Below are 24,384 nucleotides of genomic sequence, written 5' to 3' on the forward strand. Positions count from 1 at the left end.
TATAGTGTTAAAGTGCCGGTTTTCGTCGCGAAAGTAGTAGTTTATTTTGTATGGAAATTCTAAAGGAACGCGACAGGTGTCGAACAGTGCAACCCGAACCATAATTGCATTATTACTATCCGTATGAATCGAAGTACAAACTCGGTCCGCCATGTTGATTTCGTAAATTTCTACTTTTGTCGCGAACGCTATTTGTTTGCTTATCGCTTCTGTCGTGTCTATAATAACGACTGCAGTGCCCATATCTTTTTACATAAAAGTAGAAAACGTGCTTTCGTTTCACGAACAATTTGTTTATTTCTTTACACGCTTACAGTCGAACACTATTTATTTAAAATTCTCTCGAGAAATGAGCAATCGACTTATTCAATTGTGAAGAAAGTTTCAACTTCCTCCGAAAGAGGACCATCTGGCCTCGGAACGCACACTGCGCGGATCTGCAGTTTCGAAAGCGATTCCCCGGGTCTCCTCGTTCGCTAAATATTCAATTAAACTTTCGAACTCCCACGGAGCACTGTTTTGTTTTTTTCTTGGAAACCAGTGCACCGGCAGAATTTACAGTTTAAAAACAATTCGACACGGTTCGCGACTCCGGAACATGGAATTGTTTGTGCATCGATAACGATCGCGTCGCCACGAAGGCCATTAACGATTAACCGTGCCAACTCGTGACAATTTTTTATTTCTTTTTTAACGCCACTTTCGAGGGACGCGAATAACGTCGATAGAAATCGGTGAAAATCTGAATTTGTACCGAACGATCGTCGCGGTAATCGTCGTGAAAGTTCCAAAGAAGAAATCGTCAATTTCTATCGGGTCACCTCATAAGTAACGTCGTTATCTTGCGTTGAACGAACACTCGTGTTTTCATAGAAACTTCTTCGAGCCTCCGAGATTGGCCAGGTAAACGATACTTTGTTTTTGGACGATTCTAGATTCATTTTCTTTTTTTATCTCCAATTAATGAACGATCGTGTCGCTCCATATACGATCGAACGTAATGCAATGGACAATGTTTATCTTTCTTCGAGATGGAGAGTCGGTGCTTGGAACAAATCGTTATATAATGTCGTCGTTCTCGTTTTATAAACTGTATTCCGATCTTCAGATGAGATTTCGCGGTTGATACATTTATCTGTCGCGCGAACCACAGTCGATAGTACAAAACAAACCTGTTTCGAGGATCGATTTCCTCGACATGTTGCACGTTTATCGTTGTTAAAATGGCTAACAGGACACGGTACGTTAAATCTATGGCTAACGGTGGATGGAACAAAGTAGATTTTACAAAGCAAGGTCAACGAATGCGGAAGCTTCCGGTCGATATTAAAAAAATGTTTGCAAGGACATTGGCTCGAGATTACGATCTCGTTTTCTAGCAGCAATTTCTCCTTTCTGGTCGAGCATGCATAAATACGATTCCGTGCAATTTATATTAGATTCATCAACGATTATTAAAGCGTCCACTAAGATGATCAAATCTCTAATATTTTCTACCATATTCTCCTCGATTAAAATTTATTTAAGCAAACAGAAACCAAAGGAACCTGAGATTCGATCTCTGTCGTATTTAAACATAAATACGAGATATTTAAATGGAGAAAACCGGTATCGCTGGAAATTACGGTCGAACAAACGCGTAAAGCTCCCGAGTCGCGCGTTAGAATGCGATTATGGTAATTGGTGGGTACGTTTTATGAATTACGCGAGGTAGATCGAGATATTTCGTCGCGCGAAGGAAACGGTAGATTATTCCGGTGACAAAATCGCGTTGCCTTTGAATCGAGAGCGACGGTTCGTTACAAAGAGCGCGGAAAACCGTGGAACCCGTTTCCGTGAAAGTTTCCGGACAAGTTTTTAATTGTACGAGATATGCTCCCGTGCGCCCGTTGATTTGCTCGATCGATCGAAACGGGAAAGAAGTCGTTTTACATCTCGCGATTTCCGCGAGCGAGATACCTCGTGACCGTCGAACGTGTTTTCGATAAGGGGAGAAAAACGTTTCTACAAATCGTTGCAACTTATTGCAGCAAGAGAGGAGGCTCTCTGTGGCCTTTAAACGTGCAATTTTTAACTTAAAAGTCGACGAAAACAATTTTTTTCTTAGAGCTGATATGTTTATTAAATTTTGCGCGTTTGGTAATTTTTTTATCCTTAGATTCTCGCCTGATATTGCACCGAACTGAATCGTGTATAAATCTTGTTAAAAATCATGGCGTTCGAAACAATGTGTTATACAGGGTGTTCAGCCAACCCTGGGAAATATTTTAATGGGGGATTCTAGAGGCCAAAATAAGACGAAAATTAAGAATACCGATTTGTTGATGGAGGCTTCGTTAAAAAGTTATTAACAATTAAATTCAAAAATTTCAAATCGTTCTGGAAAAATTATTTTTGATTGCAGGGGTCAATTCTAAGCATTTTTGGTGAATACATATACCCTCGAAATTCTACCCATTTTCGAAAAAAAAATTCGAGTAGGTAGTAAAATTTTTAGACGAAATTAAAAAATTTCAAATGATTCTAAAAAAATTATATTTAGTTACAAGGGTCAATTACAAGCATTTTTGGTCAATAGACATACCCCCGAATTCCTACCCGTTTTCGAGAAAAAAATTCGAATAGGTAGTGAAATTTTTAGACGAAATAAAAAAATTTCAAATGATTCCAAAAAAATTATATTTAGTTACAGGGGTCAATTACAATCATTTTTGGTGAATAGACATACCCCCGAAATCCTACCCACTTTCGAGAAAAAAATTCGAGAATTTGTGAAATTTTTTGACGAAATTAAAATATTTCAAATCGTTCTGAAAAAAATATCGTTAGCTGTGGGGGTCATTTACAATCATTTTTGGTGAATAGACATACCCCCGAATTCCTACCCGTTTTCGAGAAAAAAATTCGAATAGGTAGTGAAATTTTTAGACGAAATAAAAAAATTTCAAATGATTCCAAAAAAATTATATTTAGTTACAGGGGTCAATTACAAGCATTTTTGGTGAATAGACATACCCCCGAAATCCTACCCACTTTCGAGAAAAAAATTCGAATAGGTAGTGAAATTTTTAGACGAAATTAAAAAATTTCAAATGATTCTAAAAAAATTATATTTAGTTACAAGGATCAATTACAAGCATTTTTGGTGAATAGACCTACCCCCGAAATCCTACGCATTTTTAAGAAAAAAATTCGAGTAGGTACTGAAATTTTTTGACGAAATTAAAATATTTCAAATCGTTCTGAAAAAAATATTGTTAGCTGTGGGGGTCAATTACAATAATTTTTGGTGAATAGACATACCCCCGAATTCCTACCCGTTTTCGAGAAAAAAATTCGAATAGGTAGTGAAATTTTTAGACGAAATTAAAAAATTTCAAATGATTCTAAAAAAATTATATTTAGTTACAAGGATCAATTACAAGCATTTTTGGTGAATAGACATACCCCCGAAATCCTGCGCATTTTCGAGAAAAAAATTCAGAACGGGTGGGACTTTAAAAGTTAATAACTTTTTAACGAAGCCTCCATCAACAAATTGATATTCTTGATTTTCGTCTTATTTTGGCCTCTAGAATCTCCCATTAAAATTTTTCCCATGGCCGAACACCCTGTATAATGTATAGATGCTTTAAATTCGGTTTAAATAGAAATATTGGATTATTTTTATATGAATTTTGTAAATGGCTGCACTACGCTTGAAAATACAGTTCCGCTGGAGAGTCCACGGGAGAAATGAATCGTACTTAGCGAACGTAAATTACAGTACTCGTAATTCGTATTTACCGTACAAGCCCGTTGTTCGTACCGCGCATTCGTTTCGTGTAAACATAAATGCACTGTCATTGGCGAGTAATTTCTCAACGAGGGTTCGAGAAAACGGTTAATTTCCACTAGGAGGAGGTGGGGGGAGAATTTCGTGGGAAAACTTTCCGGATTCCTCCGTCGATGCTGCGAACGAACAGTAAAACTTGCAAATTAAATATTACATTTCGGATATCAACGTCGACCATTTTTGTCCCCCTCCCCATTCGTTCATTTGAATAAAACCGGAAACTTTCTACGCCCACTTTCGAAATGGCCTTTTGTCTCGTCGTTCCGAAAGACGAGTTCCACAATTTCATTTAAACGATTTTACCAAATTTTTAAACTCGTCCTTCGAACGCCAGGAAGACGAGCTCAGTCATTTTTCAAACCTTTTTTATTCGAAATTATGGAAGAGCCAGAATCGATTTCCAAATTTCTGGTCAAACCAGTTCCTCGACTAATTTTATAGATTAGCGCTACGTTTCTTTTTCTCGTTCGTGGCTTATATAATTATTTGAAAGCTCGAGAGTAACTCCAGCTCGTACCGCATTGTTTTCATCGTGAAACTATCGAGTACCAACATTGTACGACCGACTGATTTCACCCGGGGCGATTTAAACTGCGTTTCTTTTTCAATCGAAGCATGACTGGAATTTCATTATTCGTATAGAATCGTGAATTCACGTGCATTTTACATTTCCACGTCACGTGTCAGCACCGTTGCAACGATTACGGTTTCCGGGAAGTTGACGTTTAATTTTCAGTGTCCCTTCTGTGTTTACCTATTAAAGTATCTCGACGGAGACGATAAATTTGTTCGTCGTATATTTATTTACAGCCATTTCTCGAGAGATATTTGCTCGATGTACTTGCACAGAACGCGTAGTATCGTCGGAGAAAAATCACAGCGAAAAGACTAGTTTTAAACAACGTAATCTTAGCTGGACATATCGAGCGTATCTAGAGACTTTAATGCTTGGTTTGCGCGTAGCCGACTGGGCATAAAAAGTTGCGAGCACACAGGGCGTAGATATCAGTAATCATTTCGTCATGTGACCATCCTGCTATTATTTGAATAACAAGTAATTGACAAGTTGAATTTCCTGCAATATTATGTAACACGATGCTTTTCATTATGCGTATATTCGTTATTTAGTTTAGGATTATTACCCAACGGTGTCGCAACTCTGTTTCTTTTATTTGCCTCCAGAAGTTCCTCAGTTTTCGAAAACATCGTTGTTCGCGGATAGAGTATTCCAAAACGATTGTTTCTTTGTTCTCGTCGCGACTATGTTCCCAAGTTTGCACGCAAATTAGCGTTTAAAGACGCCTTACGTAAGTCGACGCTATTTTTAGCGTTCGATTCGCGGAAGAGTGCCGTTCTTCCGCGAATCTAATTAGTCTTTCGGGGTCATTTTGTGGACCGGAGGATGAATATTACATCTTCAAACGTAATACACGTACGATAATTCGTTAGTGTTTGGAAAGATAATTTTCTACCACCCTCCTTCGAACATTCGTTGCTTCTGTCGTGTTTACGTCGTGTGAAATAATTACTAGAATCGTCTAACTCATTCTCAATTTCGTGACGGTTGCGTTTGCATCGCGGAAGAACGACAGGCGTTTCTAACACCTACTCTTCCTACATTTTAATTAGCCACGAAACGAAGTCCCGTACGGTCACGTTCGCCCAGTCACTCTGTTAGCTTTTTCCTTGAATTCCTAGAACTTCCTGGAAAAAAAAACGAAAGAAAAAGCAGTATTAAAAACTTTCAAGTCTTCAGTGTGGTCTCACAAAAATTGCAAACGTAACAACTGTGCCTCGATTACTCAACCAAGGCTGCAAAATCAGACCAAAATTACAAATCATAGAAATTACAATTTGTCTAGATACTTATTTTACTTAAACTTATTTCTTTCAATATTTAAGTTTGAGAATTGATTCTTTTAACACTAGGTTCACGGAATACGTCAATTTGACGCATTAAGATTCTAAACCTAACGTTACAGAACTCATAAATATTATTTGTTGGCAATTTATATTGGATTTAATTGATGTAATGATATATACATTCTAATTAAAAGAAAAATTGCATTTTAATGTAACTGTTAACAGAGCGAATTACAATAAAAATATGCGCAACGAGTGTCCGTAAACCTAGCGTTAAAAGCGTCAAGAGTCGACAAGTATTATCGATGAATTATTAAATGACCCTTGATGCTCCAAACAAACAAAAATGGCGTCTTAGTTCTTTCTCCATCCACTCCTACGCATGGGAAAGACGTGTCTCGATCGACGATAAGAAACTGGTGGCGTGCGATTCCAGACTTTCGCGCGACAATGTACAATGGCCAGTGGACTGATGAGTCAGGCCACGACGAATAGAATATGTTAAATAAAATTTTTCTTTTTTTCTTTTTTACGATGTATACGCGCGTTTAATATAATCCTTTCGTCTCGAGTGCCTGGCAACAGTGCCTGTTTACTTTTGTCTGGCAGATCGAGCGGCATAAAGGCAGTCTCGGATGGCCTACTATCTCCTCGAGGCCTCTCACCTTAGAGTCGTCCATCCACATCGAGGTCATTACGAATACGTACAAGTACAGTCCGTGTCACAAGCGTTTGCCCTTTTCGATTAATTCGCCAATTAAAACATCTAACTATCCAATGGAAAAGTCATTTCTCCAAAGAAATTTTGAAACCTAGAATGTTTAATTTGCAAATTAAAAGAAGATGTTAAGAAATACCCATTTTTGGCATCGCCTGGAAATGAAAAATTCATGCAGGGTCTTTTAGAGTGTCTCCCAAGGAACAAAAAATGTCATCGCTTTTCCGAGAAACGATGGGAAAGTTGTCAAGAATACCTTCAAAGTATGAATGTGATGATAATGGAACATTTTATATTTCGTGGGATGCGGTTTGAAAAACGAAGTAAAAATGAGTTGGAATATTTTGTAACCTTCCTGGACTCGCAGAATGTTCCATTAGTATATTTTTACTTTTTTTTAACCAATATTCGAATAACCAACCTCGTGACGACGGTATTGGAAAATAAAATTATCCGTATTATTTTACAATTATAGCGGTTAACTCCTGCAATGTTTAAGGTAATTGAAAATATAAACGTCCGCGTACGTGTTAATATCCTCGAGGAGGCTGTACCACTTATCTCGTTTAACAAATTCCTACGTTTTGCTCTCAGGAAAATTCTACAAACATGCCCGGTTCTCGTAAATGATCATGCACCCTCTATTTGCGACGATATTTTCTAAATTTTCCAAATAAGAGCTTCGAACGAGTTTTACGTCGTTACGAAACGAAAGAGAGTTTCGAAAACTGTTTCGTTTATTGCTATCCACGGTACGTGAATATTCAGGAAGAATCTGGCACGGATAATGATTGAAACGAGCATCCACGATCACCGTACAGATAAATCGACACGCGAGTAGATTTACCTGGCGTTTTCAACGCTACAGCGATTTATTTAACAGGCCCGTGCGCGTACGCGGAGTTACGACTGCACCGGAAATCCTCTTCTTCGTATTTTCGATTTCGAAGGAATCCGATCGATCGATCATAAAATTGACAACATTTTATTCCTATCAGATTCAATCAATTTCACGTTACATTCCATAGTTTGAGTCACCAGAACTCGTAAATATTATTTGCCCTTTTTAGAGTGTCTTTTAGGATCTTTTAGAGTGTCTCCCAAGGAACAAAAAATGTCCTTATCGCTTTTCCGAGAAACGACGGGAAAGTTGTCAAAAATACGTTCAAAGTATGAATGCGATGATAATGGAACTTACGTATCGTTTTGGAAAAATTATTTTCGGTTGCAGGGGTCAATTACAATCATTTTTGGTCATGAGTCATACCATCGAAATCCTACCCACTTTCGAGAAAAAAATTCAAGAAGGTGTGAAATTTTTCGACGAAATTAAAATATTTCAAATCGTTCTGAAAAAAATATTGCTAGCTGTAGGGGTCAATTGCAATCATTTTTGGTCATGAGTCATACCATCGAAATCCTACCCACTTTCGAGAAAAAAATTCAAGAAGGTGTGAAATTTTTCGACGAAATTAAAATATTTCAAATCGTTCTGAAAAAAATATTGCTAGCTGTGGGGGTCAATTACAATCATTTTTGGTCATGAGTCATACCATCGAAATCCTACCCACTTTCGAGAAAAAAATTCAAGAAGGTGTGAAATTTTTCGACGAAATTAAAATATTTCAAATCGTTCTGAAAAAAATATTGCTAGCTGTGGGGGTCAATTACAATCATTTTTGGTCATGAGTCATACCATCGAAATCCTACCCACTTTCGAGAAAAAAATTCAAGAAGGTGTGAAATTTTTCGACGAAATTAAAATATTTCAAATCGTTCTGAAAAAAATATTGCTAGCTGTGGGGGTCAATTACAATCATTTTTGGTGAATAGACATACCCCCGAAATCCTACTCATTTTCAAGAAAAAAATTCAGTATGATCGGAACTTTAAATGTTAATAACTTTTTAACGAAGCCTCGATCAACAAATTGGTATTCTAGAATCCCCCATTACAATTTTTCCCACGGGTGGCCAAACACCCTGTACAAAATGGACGAAGAACCGTTTTATGAAAAATCATAAACGTCGTGGGTTTGTCGATTTAAATATGAAATGATCGTTCGATAGGAATGTATCGTGACGCGAAACGCGTTTCGTGGCTGAGAAATGGCTTGGGAAACGCCGCGTTAAACTATGACGCGATCTGAAAAAGGTTAAGAACCACTTGTCTATCTGGTCGTCGATGGCGTCGATATTTGTCTCGTTAATGTCTGGGTGCGTCGATCGAAGCGTGGTATCCTTTCCAACCGATCGCTCCGTCGAGCGTGCAAGGACAGGAAAATGTGAATGATATCGAATTAATTAGAATATCGTTGCGAGGCTAATTGACGACGTCACCGTCGATTGCTATAATTAAGTGGTACCTGCCTCGATGGGTAACCAAAGCGACGAACTTTTGCCACTTCCAAGGTCCTCCCCGAGCAACGGAACGAGTTCGAGGCGCGAAATAATAGTGTCAGGGTACAGTTATCGAGCGCCAGATTCGCAGACTTACATTATCGGGCTTATTTCCGCCTCGTAACTAGCAACCGACGCATCTCGCGTTAGGCGCTCGTCCTCATCGTCGATCCAAACGCCTTTTTTTTACATGCACGATCTCATCGAAGAAACGAGCCGTTAATTTTCGAAAGAATTTGCTCAATGATAAGTACTTTCCTTAAGGATGTTGTCGACGTTTGGTCAAATTAAAGCGTGAAAAATAGAAATATTCGAGAATTCACCGATGCATCTGTTATTTTATCCGTATTCTTAAGTTTGTTTACATAAATAATATCGCGTGGCTGCTTTATTTTATGTCTAGACAACAGCGACGCTTTAGTGGTTGAGGAATTTTTCTATGTTAATGTTTAGGGTCGTTAGAATTTGGTGTTGTTTAATTGGTTTTCATTTTTTGCACGATCGTAGACACGTCTATAGAGAAACCAGAGATCCCGAGATTCTACAATCGCATTTTTTCACTTTTTTTTCCCGCAATTAGCTTCATTCCGCGGGAACGGCGCGCGAGACTATGCGAAAGGAGAGCGTGAAACGACAAAAGACCTCGACTCGGTTGGTTAGCCAGCATGAAGTTCCACACATTTATGCGATTCCATTCTGCGTGCACGCTTTGCATCGACCACGTTTACCCTGTAACGTTCATCGCGCGTGTGTTCACTGTTGCGTCCATTCATCGTGCGATCCGTACGTGCGTACCGTGAATTTGCGTTTACGTTTGCACAGAACGTTCCACAAACTGTGGTCACGATAGTACATTTTACGATAAAATGCATTTTGATACATTAAAATCCTTCGATCCGTCCAGAAGTTACGACTTTTCAAACGTAGGTGCGAAATTTCGAGGAACCATTTCTGGTCTCACGGTATATTTTCGGTAAAGAATTTTTTTCTCGATAGTGCGTAGGATTTCGGGGGTATGTCTATTCACCAAAAATGCTTGCAATTGATCCCTGTAACTAAATATAATTTTTTTATTATCATTTGAAATTTTTTTTTCCCGTCGAAAAATTTCACACCTCGAATTTTTTTCTCGAAAATGGGTAGGATTTTGAAAGTATGTCTATTGACCAAAAATGATTGTAATTGGCCCCTGTAACTAAACATAATTTTTTTAGAACGATTTGAAATTTTTTAATTTTGTCGAAAAATTTGTCCACTTGATCGAATTTTTTTCATCGAAAATGCGTAGGATTTCGGTGGTATGTCGCAGTATGGGGTGTATATGAAGGTACCCCGCAATTTTATAAAATTCTAACAAAATAATTCATAGCAAATCATTATTATGAAATTCGTAAATTTTTTAAATTACGAGTCGGTGTTTTCTTGTGAAAAACAATTCGTGGAATCGAGTAACGAGCCTTCCTTAACGTAACTTGTTCCGTCAAATAGACACGCGTATAATCGACGAGACAAAACGTGCATAAAAGAATTACAATCTTATTTAGAAACGATTTTCTCATACAATTACCAGCGATCGTTCTTTCCTTTGTTGTTTCTTGTTTATCTTGTTTTATTGTTCTCGGAATTATACGCTTAGAAGTATAAGGAATTACTTAACTCTCTGGTGCCTCGATCTCTTATTCGTTTGGAATTTTTACTTCGACTAGATTTCTATTTATTTCGTATTTGTTGGGTATCGTATGTTCTCGGTTCGAAATACGTTCTTTTACAAAAGAGCAAAAGGCGAGTATACCGATCACGATTCGATTGAAGGACCTTGACGCGAACGTAGTTAAATTTATGCCACCGGTTGATTTCAACGCAGTGAGATCATCGCGGAAGTCGCGTTTAACTATTCCTTTCTTCGATCGCCGCGGTCGATATAATCATGAAATACACCTATGATTAACATAAAATAGGAACGATAGGTACAGTCAGGGAATACTTGGGGCAATTAGTTCCAAAGAGGCACACACAGTTCCGGCATTTACCGAATATAATTGTGTCTCGTTAAAGCAAAAAAGTATTATCCAAATGTGTTACGCTTCCCCGTGTTGTTTAATTAAAAACTTGCCGTACCGAACAGTAGTTATAGAAACTGGTACAGCAACGACTTGTTAACCTACATCCTCCTCTTACGTATCCGTAACCTAATCGATCGATCGTTTGTCGCAAAAAAAACCACGAGAAATTAATTTCTCACTCAAAACTCCACTTCCTTAAACAGAATTTTGCGTCGTTATTTAATAATTCCTGCTATTTTTACTATTCGAGACTTTCGAGAGTCAAGTAAATAAAAATTTACGTAAATATTTATCTTTCCAACGTTCGTTTATTCTACGAATATTGGTAAACGCTTCGAAACAAATCTCGAAGTTCTCCGGTTATCGTATCCGTCGAGCAGTCGGTAAAAACGTAAACTGTAACTTTGTAATTTTTTATTTGATCGTTGCAATACAAGTGTTAGTAATTTGGTTGGATTTTCGTTTGACAATTTGTGTTGTTTGCCCTCAGGCGTACATGAGGCCGAAGAGCACGGCGATTCAAATCGCGAGGATCGCGGCCATCACGTTGGTGACGATGTCCTTCGTCTTTGGTAGCTTCCTTCTGGCCACTTCTTGGGTCCAGGCTCGAGCGACCTGCACCCCCGAATCGATCGCTGCGATGCAGGCGGAACTCAGGCTCCAGCAACAGCAGCAACCCTCCGTTGTTTATCAACAAAGCGAGTTCTTGAAGCACCTGCAACCAGAGGCACTCATCCAGGTAAGTAACTAAACAATAATTCGTAAATCCCAACAACAATAATCTGATTCGATCAATCGAGTAGCGCATGATGCCCTAAAATTCTTAAATTATTTATATTTCAGCCAGAAATATGGTTTTAATGTGCAGGGTATTTAGCCACCTCTCGAAAAATTTTAATGAGAGATTCTAGGGACCAAAATAAGACGAAAATCAAGAATACCAAATTGTTGATCGAAGCTTCGTTAACAACTTATTAACGTTTAAAGTTACGCCTGTGCAACTGACGCAACTGACGCAACTTTAAACGTTAATAACTTTTTAACGAAGCCTCGATCAACAAATAGGTATTCTTGATTTTCGTCTTATTTTGGTCCCCAGAATCTCCCATAAAAATTTTTCCCTGGTGTGACCGAACACCCCGTATATTATTTTAATTTGAGTTTGAGTTTGATTCTCGATAATTGTCGATATTAATTTTAGGATACAAAGTGGCGAATAAGGAACATAGGCGATACGTTGGTCGCGCGCGTACGAGTCTAGAATGGCGTTTCCTCCGTGAAATTTCTAAACTGAAAGGTCGCTCGCCGCCCCGTAAACCGTGCCTCGCGTCGATATTTCACTCGTTCGGTGCGGTACCAGCTTTCGAGATTTCTAAATTTTCACCTGAAATTCAGCCGATTGTAAAACGCTCGTTTCCACTCGAACGGAGTTCTTGCGACTTTACGATCGAAAGCGCGGTAGGAAACGTTACGACAACGACGCTAATACGATTAACGCTTCGCTTTGCTCCGCCGAAAACGTTAATTAAATCGAAGCTCGAATAGCAGCCATGAGTAATCGACTCAATAATCGGGGAATATTTTCTTTTCACAATTAACCCCTTAACGCTCATATTATTCGGGTTAACCAAGAATGATCAGTTCTCTTTATTGGATTTGTTAATTACAATGTTGTATCTAACGTATAATTTGAAGGAAAACAAATATTATCATCCCTTAAACTGTTAGATTAAACAAATATCGTTTTTCAAAGCTGTTAACTACCGTTGACTACCAGATCAAAATCGTATTATACAGGGTGTTCACCCCTGGGAAAAATTTTAGTCGAAGGGTCTAGAGGTCAAAATAATTCTTAATTATTCTCGTTAAAATATTAATTTTCACAGTGGAAGGTATTGCTTTATAATGTACCAGTTTGTCGAAAAATGAAAGTGAAAAAATGGAATCCAGAGGCAAGGGTTATTCAATGGGCGGCCATTATTCGCGAGTAAGGTTGCACAATTAATTTTACTGGATGCAAAAGATCGTTACGAGTCCAGTTTCGCGTATGGTGCGCACAACGTGGCTGCCTACGATGAGACAACAAAGAAGAATGGCTTCTCACGGCACTCGATGGAACGAAAGGATCGTGCTCGATCTATGGTCACGCCTTTCTTTGTGGTATTTGCCTCGATATTACCGGCAATAACGAACGAATCGAGATTTACCATGATTTATCGCAGACTTTTTCATCCGAGAAGACCACAAAAGCCACATCTACGTGGCAGACTATGCACGATTTGGCTGCTATCGCATATCCATTGTAATTAGAGATCCTAAGCCCAAACGCCGGAGAATTTACCTCGAAAGATCCTGAGAAAATGTAAATTGTATTTTTAAAGAACGTTCCTCCGAAAGGAATCAAAAAGTTCGGTGAATGGATTTTATCCGTACAAAGCTTTATGTTTATTTATATTTTCATACCCTGTGGCGGTGATTTATACGCATTAAAAATACACGAGGTAGTCAACAACTTCCCAAACCTCGCTAGTCTTCATAAATTATCAGTTTTCTAGACCAGAAAATATTTATTCAGCGCGCAAATAGATTAGCGATTCAATTAGACAAATACATTATTAGACACATCTAAAATAAATCGATATTTAAGTATTTTTAAATAACTTAAATTTCTTATTTCGATTAAAAATAAAATATCGATTATAGAATATGAAAAATCGAAATCAAGAGTTTTAGTAATCTTCCAGGAAACGGAATGCAATAACGATATAAACAATTATCGACGACAGTTCGCCGGGGTTTTCCACGCTTTTCTAATGTCCATGAAAACAGCGAGAACGTCGGGACGTTAACGAGGAAATTAGTAATGAAAAGTCGGAAACTTAGAAAGCGTGGAATTATTTGCGATCGAGACAGATGCGCGCATTCTTGTGCAGCTTTGCAAAAAGAGAGAGGCGGGAATTCGAATTGGGCACGCAAATCGTAGATTCTCGGCTCGCTGTGCATAAAATTGTTTCTGTTCTCAGTGAGAAAGTATACACATATTATACGCGTTATCTAAATATACGGCCTCGATGAATCCTCCGTCGCCTTGTGTCGCGTTCGAGTGACAGTTAATAATTTATCGCGACGAAAATTGTTAGTTTGCACCGTCACTTTTAGCGCTCCGGACGCCATCGAGGACGAAACGAGACGACCAATTTTCTATTTAAAAGACGTATAAAAATCACACGAGCAAAGAATATACAGAAAATCAAGAATACCAATTTGTAGATAGAGGCTTCGTTAAAAAGTTATTAACAATTAAATTCAAAAATTTGGAATTGTTTTGGTTGCGGGGGTCAATTGCAATCATTTTTGGTCATTACACATACCCTCGAAATCTTGCGCATTTTCGAGAAAAAAATTCAAAACGGGCGGAACTTTAAACGTTAATAACTTTTTAACGAAGCCTCTATCAAGAAATTGATATTCTTGATTTTCGTCTTATTTTGGCCTCTAGAATCTCCCATTAAAATGTTTCCCAGGAGTGGCGGAACACCTTGTATTTATCTTAAAAAAAAATGAAATTTGCAATGTATAAATATTACTAACGTATCAACGATATGTAAATAAGACTGTAAACGGCTCCGTGCTCAAAGGAAAGACAGCGACGCGAGCAGTCGGGTAGGAAGAGTACAATTAATTCTGTCCGTCGAGCAAACGCGTAGCTAAACGAAGAAGAACGGTGTACCAATGGCCGCCGCAGGATAAAACGCAGAAAACGAAACGTCGAGAAGCCGGTGCTCGCCGGTGCTAGAAGCTGCGTTCAAGGAGAACCGCAACGGTGAATTACGTAATTCGGGTTACGTTCCTCGGCGCGCGATCCTAACGCGAAACAGGAAATCGCCTTTTTCTCTTCTTTCCATCTTGGAATCGAGCCACGGCGTTGTCGAAAGGCTGTTAAGAGATCGAAGTCCAACAGCGCCTCTGACAACATTTAGAACATGTTCCATTCTATTAGCAATTCACGCGACCGCTGACTTCAAAGAACATTTTTTTCTCGAGAAAAATGCGTTGGCTAAAGATAGACGAAGAAGTCGACGATTAGTTACATATTTCGTCACCGCTGGCGCTCGATGCGTTTACGAGGGAAAAATGTTGGTAAACATTGGTCTAGAATTCGCTTCTTTAGAAATTACTCTAAAGAGTGTCCTCTTTGGTAGCGATCGCTTTGTCAGTGTTTTGGGAACTTTAACAAAACAAACCGCTTGTTTATTTCAACATTGTAAAATGAAAAATACAACATCCGATACGTGTCGCAAAGGGTTAATTACGTTCTCGAATTCGTTCCAGTTTAAGTTGTCGGCGGTAGAAAGTTGTTTTCGCTTTCTTGCATGCAATAGAGCCTGAACAATAATAACGTAGGAATTAATAACACGAATGATTAAATTAAATACAAAATATATATTATTTATATACTCGAGTAAACGATATCAAATTTCAGAAGATATACACTTTGAATCATAAATTACAAGACATCTAACTTCGTTCAAGTTACATAAATTCTTAATTGCTAGGATGTTGTTTAAACGATCCATCTTGTTCTATCGATGCGTCACATCTCGTTGGTTCTGGCTGTTCAACTTGTTTATTAACAATTTCCACGCTGACTTTGCAATGTATAGTTTCGCAACGAATTAATCTGACATTACTGCGAGTGCAGTCGCTTGTCCAGTTAAATAAAATCAGGACTTTCTAGCTAACCGTTCGAGCATAAAGATATATTAAACGTGCAACGTTTCCTTTATGATCTCTCTCAGTGTTTAAAGCTCGCGGTTTCGGCACCGTGTTTCTATTGGTCGTGTGCTCGCTCCAGCGGCAAGAACCAATCAGGTGTTTCTTCCTGCGTTACTCGCAACTCGAAAACCATGTGCAACGTGCACGCGTCGCGTCGTAATATAACTACAAATCAACGTACGAATGTTTCAAAGTTATGAAATTTAATGAATTGTAAAATCGTGAAGTGGAAAGAACCGAGGTGGTTCGACTGGCAACTGTTCGTAACTTGTCGGATGCTTTGGCTACTCGTCACCGTTGTTCGAGGTTAAGCATCTCGAAAAGGAGACGGTTGTTGCTAACGTGTGATAAAACGTACACTTGTTACCGTATTAAAACGAGGACATTCGCGGACCAACCGGAGCGTGAAGAACTTCGCGTTGGACAAGGACAGCAGTGGTCGTAGATTCAAATAAAACCATCTAGAAAATTTCCATGTACGCGTCGTGCTCGTTTCGCCGCGTAAATCTATTCGCGGATGATCGTTTGTAAAAAGAGTCGATACGCGAGATCGTTAACGCAGGAATTACGAGGTTAGAAATCGTGGATTATAAATAAACTGTCGGACATCAAGGACAGGCGATAAATTTTCCCAGAATTCTGTTTCAAATAAATAAATAGTGTTTCCTGCAATTATGTAAACGTAAACTTCATTTTTATTCGATTATTCGATGGCTGATGAGATTAAAAAGAATATTTCTATTTTTCGGGAATGGAAACGATTTTCATCCACGGTCGGCGCAACTTTTAAATAATATTTACTCAACATACAGTTACGTAGAAATTATAGATGCAAATGTGATTCGCTATGCATCATTTATGAGGTGAAAACATATTAAGATTCAAATTGCTATATATTAAGGTCCACTTAGATTCGATGCGTCTTTCATTGAAACTCATTTTCATATTTGAATTTCTGGTCCATAATCAACGTTCAAATGTTTATGACAATGAAAGATACATTAACGCTCGTACGAATTGTGCTCTGTACTTTTAGACAAGGTTTCCTAACCTAGAAACGTTGGCGTCAACCTTATACTAAAATGACACTAGGAATTGCTTTTTATCGATCAGTGATCCATAAATATTCAATTTATTGGTACATTAAAACGATATATGGTAGAATCATTGACGTGCACCGAACTGTATTGGTTTCTCGTTAAGTGATCGATCGATATTCGACGTTGCATTAGGTTCATGCGAATACATTAGATTGGCATTCGAGGCTCGTTCGCTGATCTTACTTTCTATCGAGTGCCTTAAACGAACCGGAAACCGTGCTGTGGCTACGTTATTTGAACGATCGAAGCATATAGGAAAGTCTGTGAAATTGCCAACAAGAAAATCGACCTTTACGAAGATAGTGATTTTTTTTACTCCACTTTAAAATTGTAGGTCGTCTAGAAACAGAAATGTATAAGAACGGAATTCGATTTACGATTTTAATATATTCTTTGGCGTGCGTAACCTTCGTGTTTTATTCGTCGAAACGGTTTCTATTCAACGAACGCCATTCTTTTCTAAATTTGTCTGTTTTAATTGGATCGAAGTCAGAGCATTTTCTAAACCTGTCTGTCACTCGTTTTCTACCGAATAAAAAATTATGGAGATCTCGGAAAAGGTAGCAATCTCTTCGCGTAGTATCTAGAAAGTGTAGCAGACGACGAAGAACCTGTTATCTTCGATTGTACATTGTTCATCGTGATATTACTGTAATACAAATTTATGTTGCCTCCGGAGAACGAATAAGATATTTAACTTGACAGCCATTTTGTAAAGTCGAACCTTTCGCGCGGAGACGAGCATTAAACATTGAACTTTGAGATTTGCGGTTAAAAAGGTCGACAGAACTTTCTGCAGGGTCCGATTGTAATTGACAGTCACGTTGTCTGAGAAAGAGTTGTACTTGATGGTTAATCAATCGCGTGTCGAAAGCTAAACGCCTCACCGAGAACATTAGCGTCTACGTTTCTTTCCGACTAACAAGTGAAAGTTTGTCAGAAGAGATCATACATTTCACCTCTCTAACAATAATCACCGTACAGTGGCTCACGATTTATTCCAACGACGCTTGACGCGTCGATTGCCACGCCAAATCGAATTGTCCACGAATACGAAACTTTGTATTCAGAATTCACATGCATTGTTTGAAATTAATTATTAAAATTGAACGTAGCAGATTTTTAGACGCTGAAGTAATTTCACTAGTCAAGAATTTCTACGCAGCTGACTCTAACCGTGACGACACTTTTACGCAAGCCGCCGCCATTATCTCGTCGATTACTTTATCGACTCGGCGACGTTCCAGCTTGATTATTTTCGTTCCTGTAACAAAAAAAGGGCAACGAACGTTAGAGTAATCGATCTCAAGGATACTGGCGTGTTACGTGTCGCGTTAATTATCCTCATTCGTCTGTGTCGTGTCTTCGTAGAGCCTCGTCCTTTTGTGGTTTCGATCGCCTTGACATTAATCGCCGTTTCGCAATTTCGCAACGCCCGGGAGAAGAATCGAAGTTTCCAAGATGGCGGAGTCGTTGCATAGACGAGATTTTACTATCCTCAAGGTTTTCGACCGCCGTGAAATATATTTCGCTTTCCTTCGATGACAAAACAGAATAGTTTCAGGCGAGCCTATGCAACGTTACGCTTTTTTTTTTTTTTTTTCTTTTTCTTTCCGTTTTCGAAGGGAACGCATTACGAAACGTTCCGCCGCGCGAGGATCGTTCGATTGGAACTAATTTTTGCGTAACGGATGGAAAGAAAATTATCCAGTGTTTACGTAGCCTTTTGCCGGGGAAAATCGGTTCGAAGATTCTAGTACTTTCTACTGTTTTCTTGATTCTAATTATTCCTGGCTGTTTTTTTTTTCTTCTGTTTCGTGTTGCGACACGCTATCGCGAGTTTTCCCTTCTAAACAGTGCAGAAAATGCTGCTGCGCGATCTTAACGAGCGTTCGAGTCGTTCGTTGGATCCGATATCGCGTAAATATTCACGGTTTCGGGAACGAGTTAAATAAATAATAATAATATTACGTAATTTGTTGCAACAAGCAGATAGAAGCTTATAACATTTTTCTATTTTGAAAAAATATTTTTATGAGGTAATTGACGAATTCAAAATCCAAATTCGACTCGTAGTTTAGTCCGTCTCGATTTAGATTGCTATCTAGCTTCTGTATTAAAGTTATTAAATTGTATTGCTATTCGATTTTTAAGAGATTTTCTTGAACAGTAAAGGATCACATGTACTCGTTTCGGACGTTAAAATTATTAGTGCATTAAATATAAACTGATTCCTTTAACCTCCATGTTTAGTCCGGTCGTCGACCAAAAGATACAAATCTCTTAATAAACTTTTCCTAGTGTTTTCCAGCGTTTGTCTTCGCAGAAGGAACTTGCGAAACTGAAAGAAACATTTTTAAACAGTTGGTCGCGGCGAAAGTGAGAATTGTTTCGTTTCTTTTTTTTTTTAATTGCACTCCATTTGTCATTGCTGGTGGCGCCATGGAAACGCGGCGTCCCACATTCCGCGGTAATTACGAACGGTAGAAGTTCGCAATTCGAGATCCGACGTCGTTAAGGAAAAAGTGAAATTTAGGAGATTCCCATGGGTGACTGAAGAATTTTCTAATCCACGTCGTCGTGTTCCGCGTCGCTTGGACGACGCGAAAACGATCGTTGATAATTGATAAGGGGCAGTTTCTATCGTTTAGAGGTGATACAGCATGTGAACAACGTCTCGAACACGGACAGTCAACAATACAGTTAGCTCGGAGAGAGAAAATCTTTTCAGAGAACGTTCACCTTACTGCTGGTGCGTGCAACGGGCAACCCACTTTCCGTTGTGGTACGTACCTTTCCATCAGAGAGACGCAAAAATGCGCCGCAGCATCCTCGGGACGCTTTCGTGTCGACGGTCTTCGAATCGAGCGTTTCAAAACGTTCGATCGCTTTAAAGCATTCGCCAATAACAAACACGTCTGATTACGACGGTGGCACGAGTCGAGAAACCAGTGAAATTAACGTTTTTATCGGTCTTACGTTGCGTTTATTTATATTTCGATATTACGGAATAGTTGTTTTCGAACAGCCATATAATAAGCAACGATGGACAGTTTTTTTTCTACAAATAACAAGAGGAAAGGGTATATGTAATTATTCTCACTCGTATTGGTACAGTATAATGGCGATTCGTTGCAATAAAAATTGTCAACGGTCGTGGTGCGTTGCAAGCCACGGTTCTCGTCCGATCACCGAAGTGCAGCAGCATATGGGGCGCGGTCGAATCGCAGTACTTTGGGATGGGTGACCGCTCGGGGAAAAAAAAACACACATCAGTTGTGTTGGATTTTCTATACTGTTTCATGTTATATCTCTCTATCGGTCAATTATTATCGGTAATTGGGCATTACTAAGTCCGTTGAAAATTCATTATACAGAAGGAAATAGTCAATAAAATAACATTCGATAAGAAAATAAATGGAAATAAATATTCATAAGAAACTAGTTTCTCCTCATTTACAAGTGAATCACCATTATAGTGTACGAGTGGGAGTAACTGTATATTCCGTGACTAATAAACGAGTTTGGATAACTCCAGCGTTCAACATAACCTAATCGACGGTCGAGTCAAGTTTCACTGGTTCGATTCGAAGAGCAAAATAAGTTCACCGGATTCCGGAAGGAGTAATTTCCACTATTGCGGTTAAATGGCCAATCATGCTCGAGTTGTCTTCGTCGTACGATCGGTGTAAAAGTAATTTGCTTGTGCCCACGATCGAAAATAAAGGACCCACAAGTCGTTCCGATTAGAAACACGTACGACTGGTGGTGTTCTCATCGGGCAGGGCAAAAGTGTGCCGTCGATTTCCATCTTTCGAGCGACGAAGGCACGACAAGAGTGCAAATCAACGTCATCGTGTCCTGTAATGCAAGCCTGCCAGTGCGCACGTCGCGTAATGACGATGATTACCCGTCATAATGGTCCGCTAATTGATAGCCACCCGGCAAGAAGGGGTTGGCAAGATTTCTAAAGAAAGCCTGTGGGAGCGAATGGTCGTACGTCTCCGAGGCAAATTGCAATACCGATTTCATCCTCCATATTGCATGCGACGCGAACCCCGCCGATTTCCTTCCTGTTCTTTGCTAACCTGCTAGCTGTGTAAATCAAACCTGGGATGTTTCTTAGTCGAAAATTAAAGAAATTCTTCTGCAATCCCTTCGAAGTATTTCGAATGGAAAATCGTCGTACTATCGGTGGATGTGTTACAAAACTAATTATCACGTAACCATTATCGATCGTTCTTACGATCTGAAATCGAAACTTTTTACAATTTTATATAACAAATAGACACGAGCGTAAGTTCTGTTGGAATTTTGTTCGATTACAAAAACGTTTGTATTTTTAAAAATTTGACACCACGACGAAGACTCATCGAGTCGAACGAACGTTAAACCACTTTTCTTTTCCCGTGGTTAGGTTAGGTTCCCTTTGGTTATCCAAGTTATGCCCCGAAATGGTAAAACTTTCTCGCGATCGAACGGTAGTGGGAAGATCGAAGTGTGTAAAACCAGAAGCTAAAGTCGGTAGTCGTGCCATTCCGGCTGCCTTTCATTACGTTCACCGATGTTCTAGAAAGTTGTCACTTCGCGTGAACCGAGCGAGCCTCGCAACCGGCCGACAAACAGAAAACAGTCGGAATCCTCCGAGTTCGACCAGAACCTGATGCAACTAATGTTTCTAGCACGATGATGGTTTCCTGCTCACCGATCGCAAATTAGATTCTCGAAAGTGAACGGCGCCAACTTCCTTTCTATCGTTATCCGCCAAATATGTACGACTCTAACCGCCATTTTCTAAATCGTCGACTGGCAATGTTTACTCCAGCAGAGCCATCTGACGAAAATTTTTTTAAGTATTTCTAATCGTTTTCGACGAATTCGGAGACAATAAATCTTTTAACCCCTTAACGCTCATATTTTTCGGTTAACCAAGAATGATCCATTGTCTTTATTGGTTTTCTTTCTAAAAATGCGGTTTTTGTTACTTACAATGTTGTATCCAACGTATAATTTGAAAGAAAACAAATATTATCATCTCTATAACTGTTAGATTAAACAAATATCGTTTTTCAAAGCAGTCAGACTCGGGCATGAACGTTAAGGGGTTAAACGGATGATATTCGTGCTGTGAACCTTAAAAAATGTTAAATTACAGGGAATATGTCGTACGATTTTTTGTTCAAATTTGATATGTTTCTCGATTGTATTTGCCCTGGAAAAAATTCCGAAAGAACAACATTTTCCGGTTGTCAACGAGAGTAGCAGCCCCGTTAAGTCTTTGAAACCGTGGGGACCGTTCGCGGCTCGCGTTAATTAGAGCATGTCGCGGTAGCGTATCGCCTTGGCCGGCCATTATTGTTATTATCAGAGGCGATTAAATGTAATTAAAAGCTGGACAATAATCGTCGTCGCTAAAATAATTGGATCGCGTCTCGCGAATTACCTCTTCTCGACAAGTCGGGGTCGAGCAAACTTTTCAATTAGAAATTTTCAAGTAAATATTTAAATTTAAATTACAGAACTTATACAGGCCAAAATAAGACGAAAATCAAGAATATCAATTTGTTGATAGAGGCTTCTTTAAAAAGTTATTAACCTTTAAAGTTCCGCCAGTTCTGAATTTTTTTCTCGAAAATGCGCAGGATTTCGGGGGTATGTTTATTCACCAAAAATGATTGTAATTGACCCCTACAGCTAACAATATTTTTTTCAGAACGATTTGAAATATTTTAATTTTGACGAAAAATTTCACACATTCTTGATTTTTTTTCTTGAAAGTGGGTAGGATTTCGATGGTATGACTCATGACCAAAAATGATTGTAAGTGACCCCTACAGCTAACAATATTTTTTTCAGAACGATTTAAAATTTTTTAATTTCGACGAAAAATTTCACACCTTCCTGATTTTTTTTCTCGAAAGTGGGTAGGATTTCGATAGCATGACTCATGACCAAAAATGATTGTAATTGACCCCTGTAACCGAAAATATTTTTTCCGGAACGATTTAAAAAATTTTTTTTTCGCCGAAAAATTTCAGTACCTTCCTGATTTTTTTTCTCGAAAGTGGATAGGATTTCGATGATATGACTCATGACCAAAAATGATTGTAATTGACCCCTACAGCTAACAATATTTTTTTCAGAACGATTTAAAATTTTTTAATTTCGACGAAAAATTTCACACCTTCCTGATTTTTTTTCTCGAAAGTGGATAGGATTTCGATGATATGACTCATGACCAAAAATGATTGTAATTGACCTCTGTAACCGAAAATATTTTTTCCGGAACGATTTAAAAAATTTTTTTTTCGCCGAAAAATTTCAGCACCTTCCTGATTTTTTTTCTCGAAAGTGGATAAGAATTCGAAGGTATATGTAATGACCAAAAATTATTGTAATTGACCCACGCAACAGGAAATAATTTTTCCAGAACGATTTGAAATTTTTGAATTGTTAATAACTTTTTAACAGGGGCTCAGTGAAGAAATTGATATTCTTCATTTCCGTCTTATTTTGGCCTCTAGAATCTCCCATTAAAATTTTTCCCAGGTGTGGTCGAACACGCTGTATGCGAACAGAACACAAAGTTGTATGTAAACGCTTTATTAGAAAGTTCCCAGTCGAATACTGAATCTTGAAATGTCTGCATTGCAGAATGTGAAAGGTCGATTATGTTACAATATCTGTATCTGCACGATGTTTCCTATCTCGGGACGATTTAATATGATTGACAGTCACGGTAATTGGCAAAGTATGTTTAACATGTTTTACAAAGCGATTTTGCAAAATCTTCCCGTTTGATTAGAGAAAAATTGTATAAGTAAATTATGCTCGATGACCGTTTAGTATATTGTTATCCCGCGGTTGGAATAAAAATTTGCTCGTCTCCGGATAAGAGAAACCGACCGTAGAAGCGACGATGAAGCAGCGAACGTTCCTCGAGGCCTCGAAAGCTGGATAAATATCGCCACGGCAATCATCTGTTGATGCAACTCGTCTTCCTGGTCGCGACATCGGGTCGCGAGTGAAAGTGAACTCTTCTTATGTTATCGCACTATAACCTCGCTTGGTACGATGGAAATCGAAGCCGAGCAACATCGAGAAACGCTCGATTAACCCCTCCCCTCGTCTCCCCAATCAAAAATAAATATACTCGCGTTAAAAAATGTCGAGGAACATTTTTTCGTTTTATTTGTATCATGAATATGTATAACGCGCGGTGAAAACACTTTCTCCTGCCTTTGACCCCCTCCACCGTTGCTCTTCATATTTACATTGTATTTAAAAATTGACAATAATAAATTTTATAATATAAAAGCAATTGAAGCTTGTACCATATTGTATGGCGTTTTTGAAATAAATTTTTTAATGAACGGATGATGTTGTCGTTGTCCAGGAGTCCAGCGCGACGAAAGAGATCCAGCAGAGTCTCGCTGAGCAAACACCGACGAAGAAGGAGGTCGAGCCAGACACCAAGGACATAAAAGTCCAGAAGGACGATGAGAATAATTCGAAGCCGGACAACGAGAACGGCGACCATGACGAAGACGACGACGACTACGACGACGACGAGTTCCCTCCCGTCCATATTAAGTTGCCCCTTCAGTTCGACTTTGACGAAATTGCGGGC

At 38.7% G+C, this 24,384-nt stretch overlaps 1 protein-coding gene across 1 annotated transcript in view; it reads left to right on the forward strand.

Annotated features, from left to right (window-relative positions):
* Window positions 1-24,384, forward strand: part of LOC143342402 (uncharacterized) — a 29,632-nt gene that overhangs the window by 539 nt on the left and 4,709 nt on the right. Inside the window, exons 2-3 of the mRNA XM_076766232.1 lie at window positions 11,369-11,617; window positions 24,151-24,384. Of these exons, the coding sequence (XP_076622347.1) occupies window positions 11,369-11,617; window positions 24,151-24,384 (483 nt within the window). The remainder of the gene's footprint in view (window positions 1-11,368; window positions 11,618-24,150) is intronic.

This window comes from Colletes latitarsis, chromosome 6, assembly GCF_051014445.1.
Source record: "Colletes latitarsis isolate SP2378_abdomen chromosome 6, iyColLati1, whole genome shotgun sequence".
Classification (NCBI taxonomy): Eukaryota; Metazoa; Arthropoda; class Insecta; order Hymenoptera; family Colletidae; genus Colletes; species Colletes latitarsis.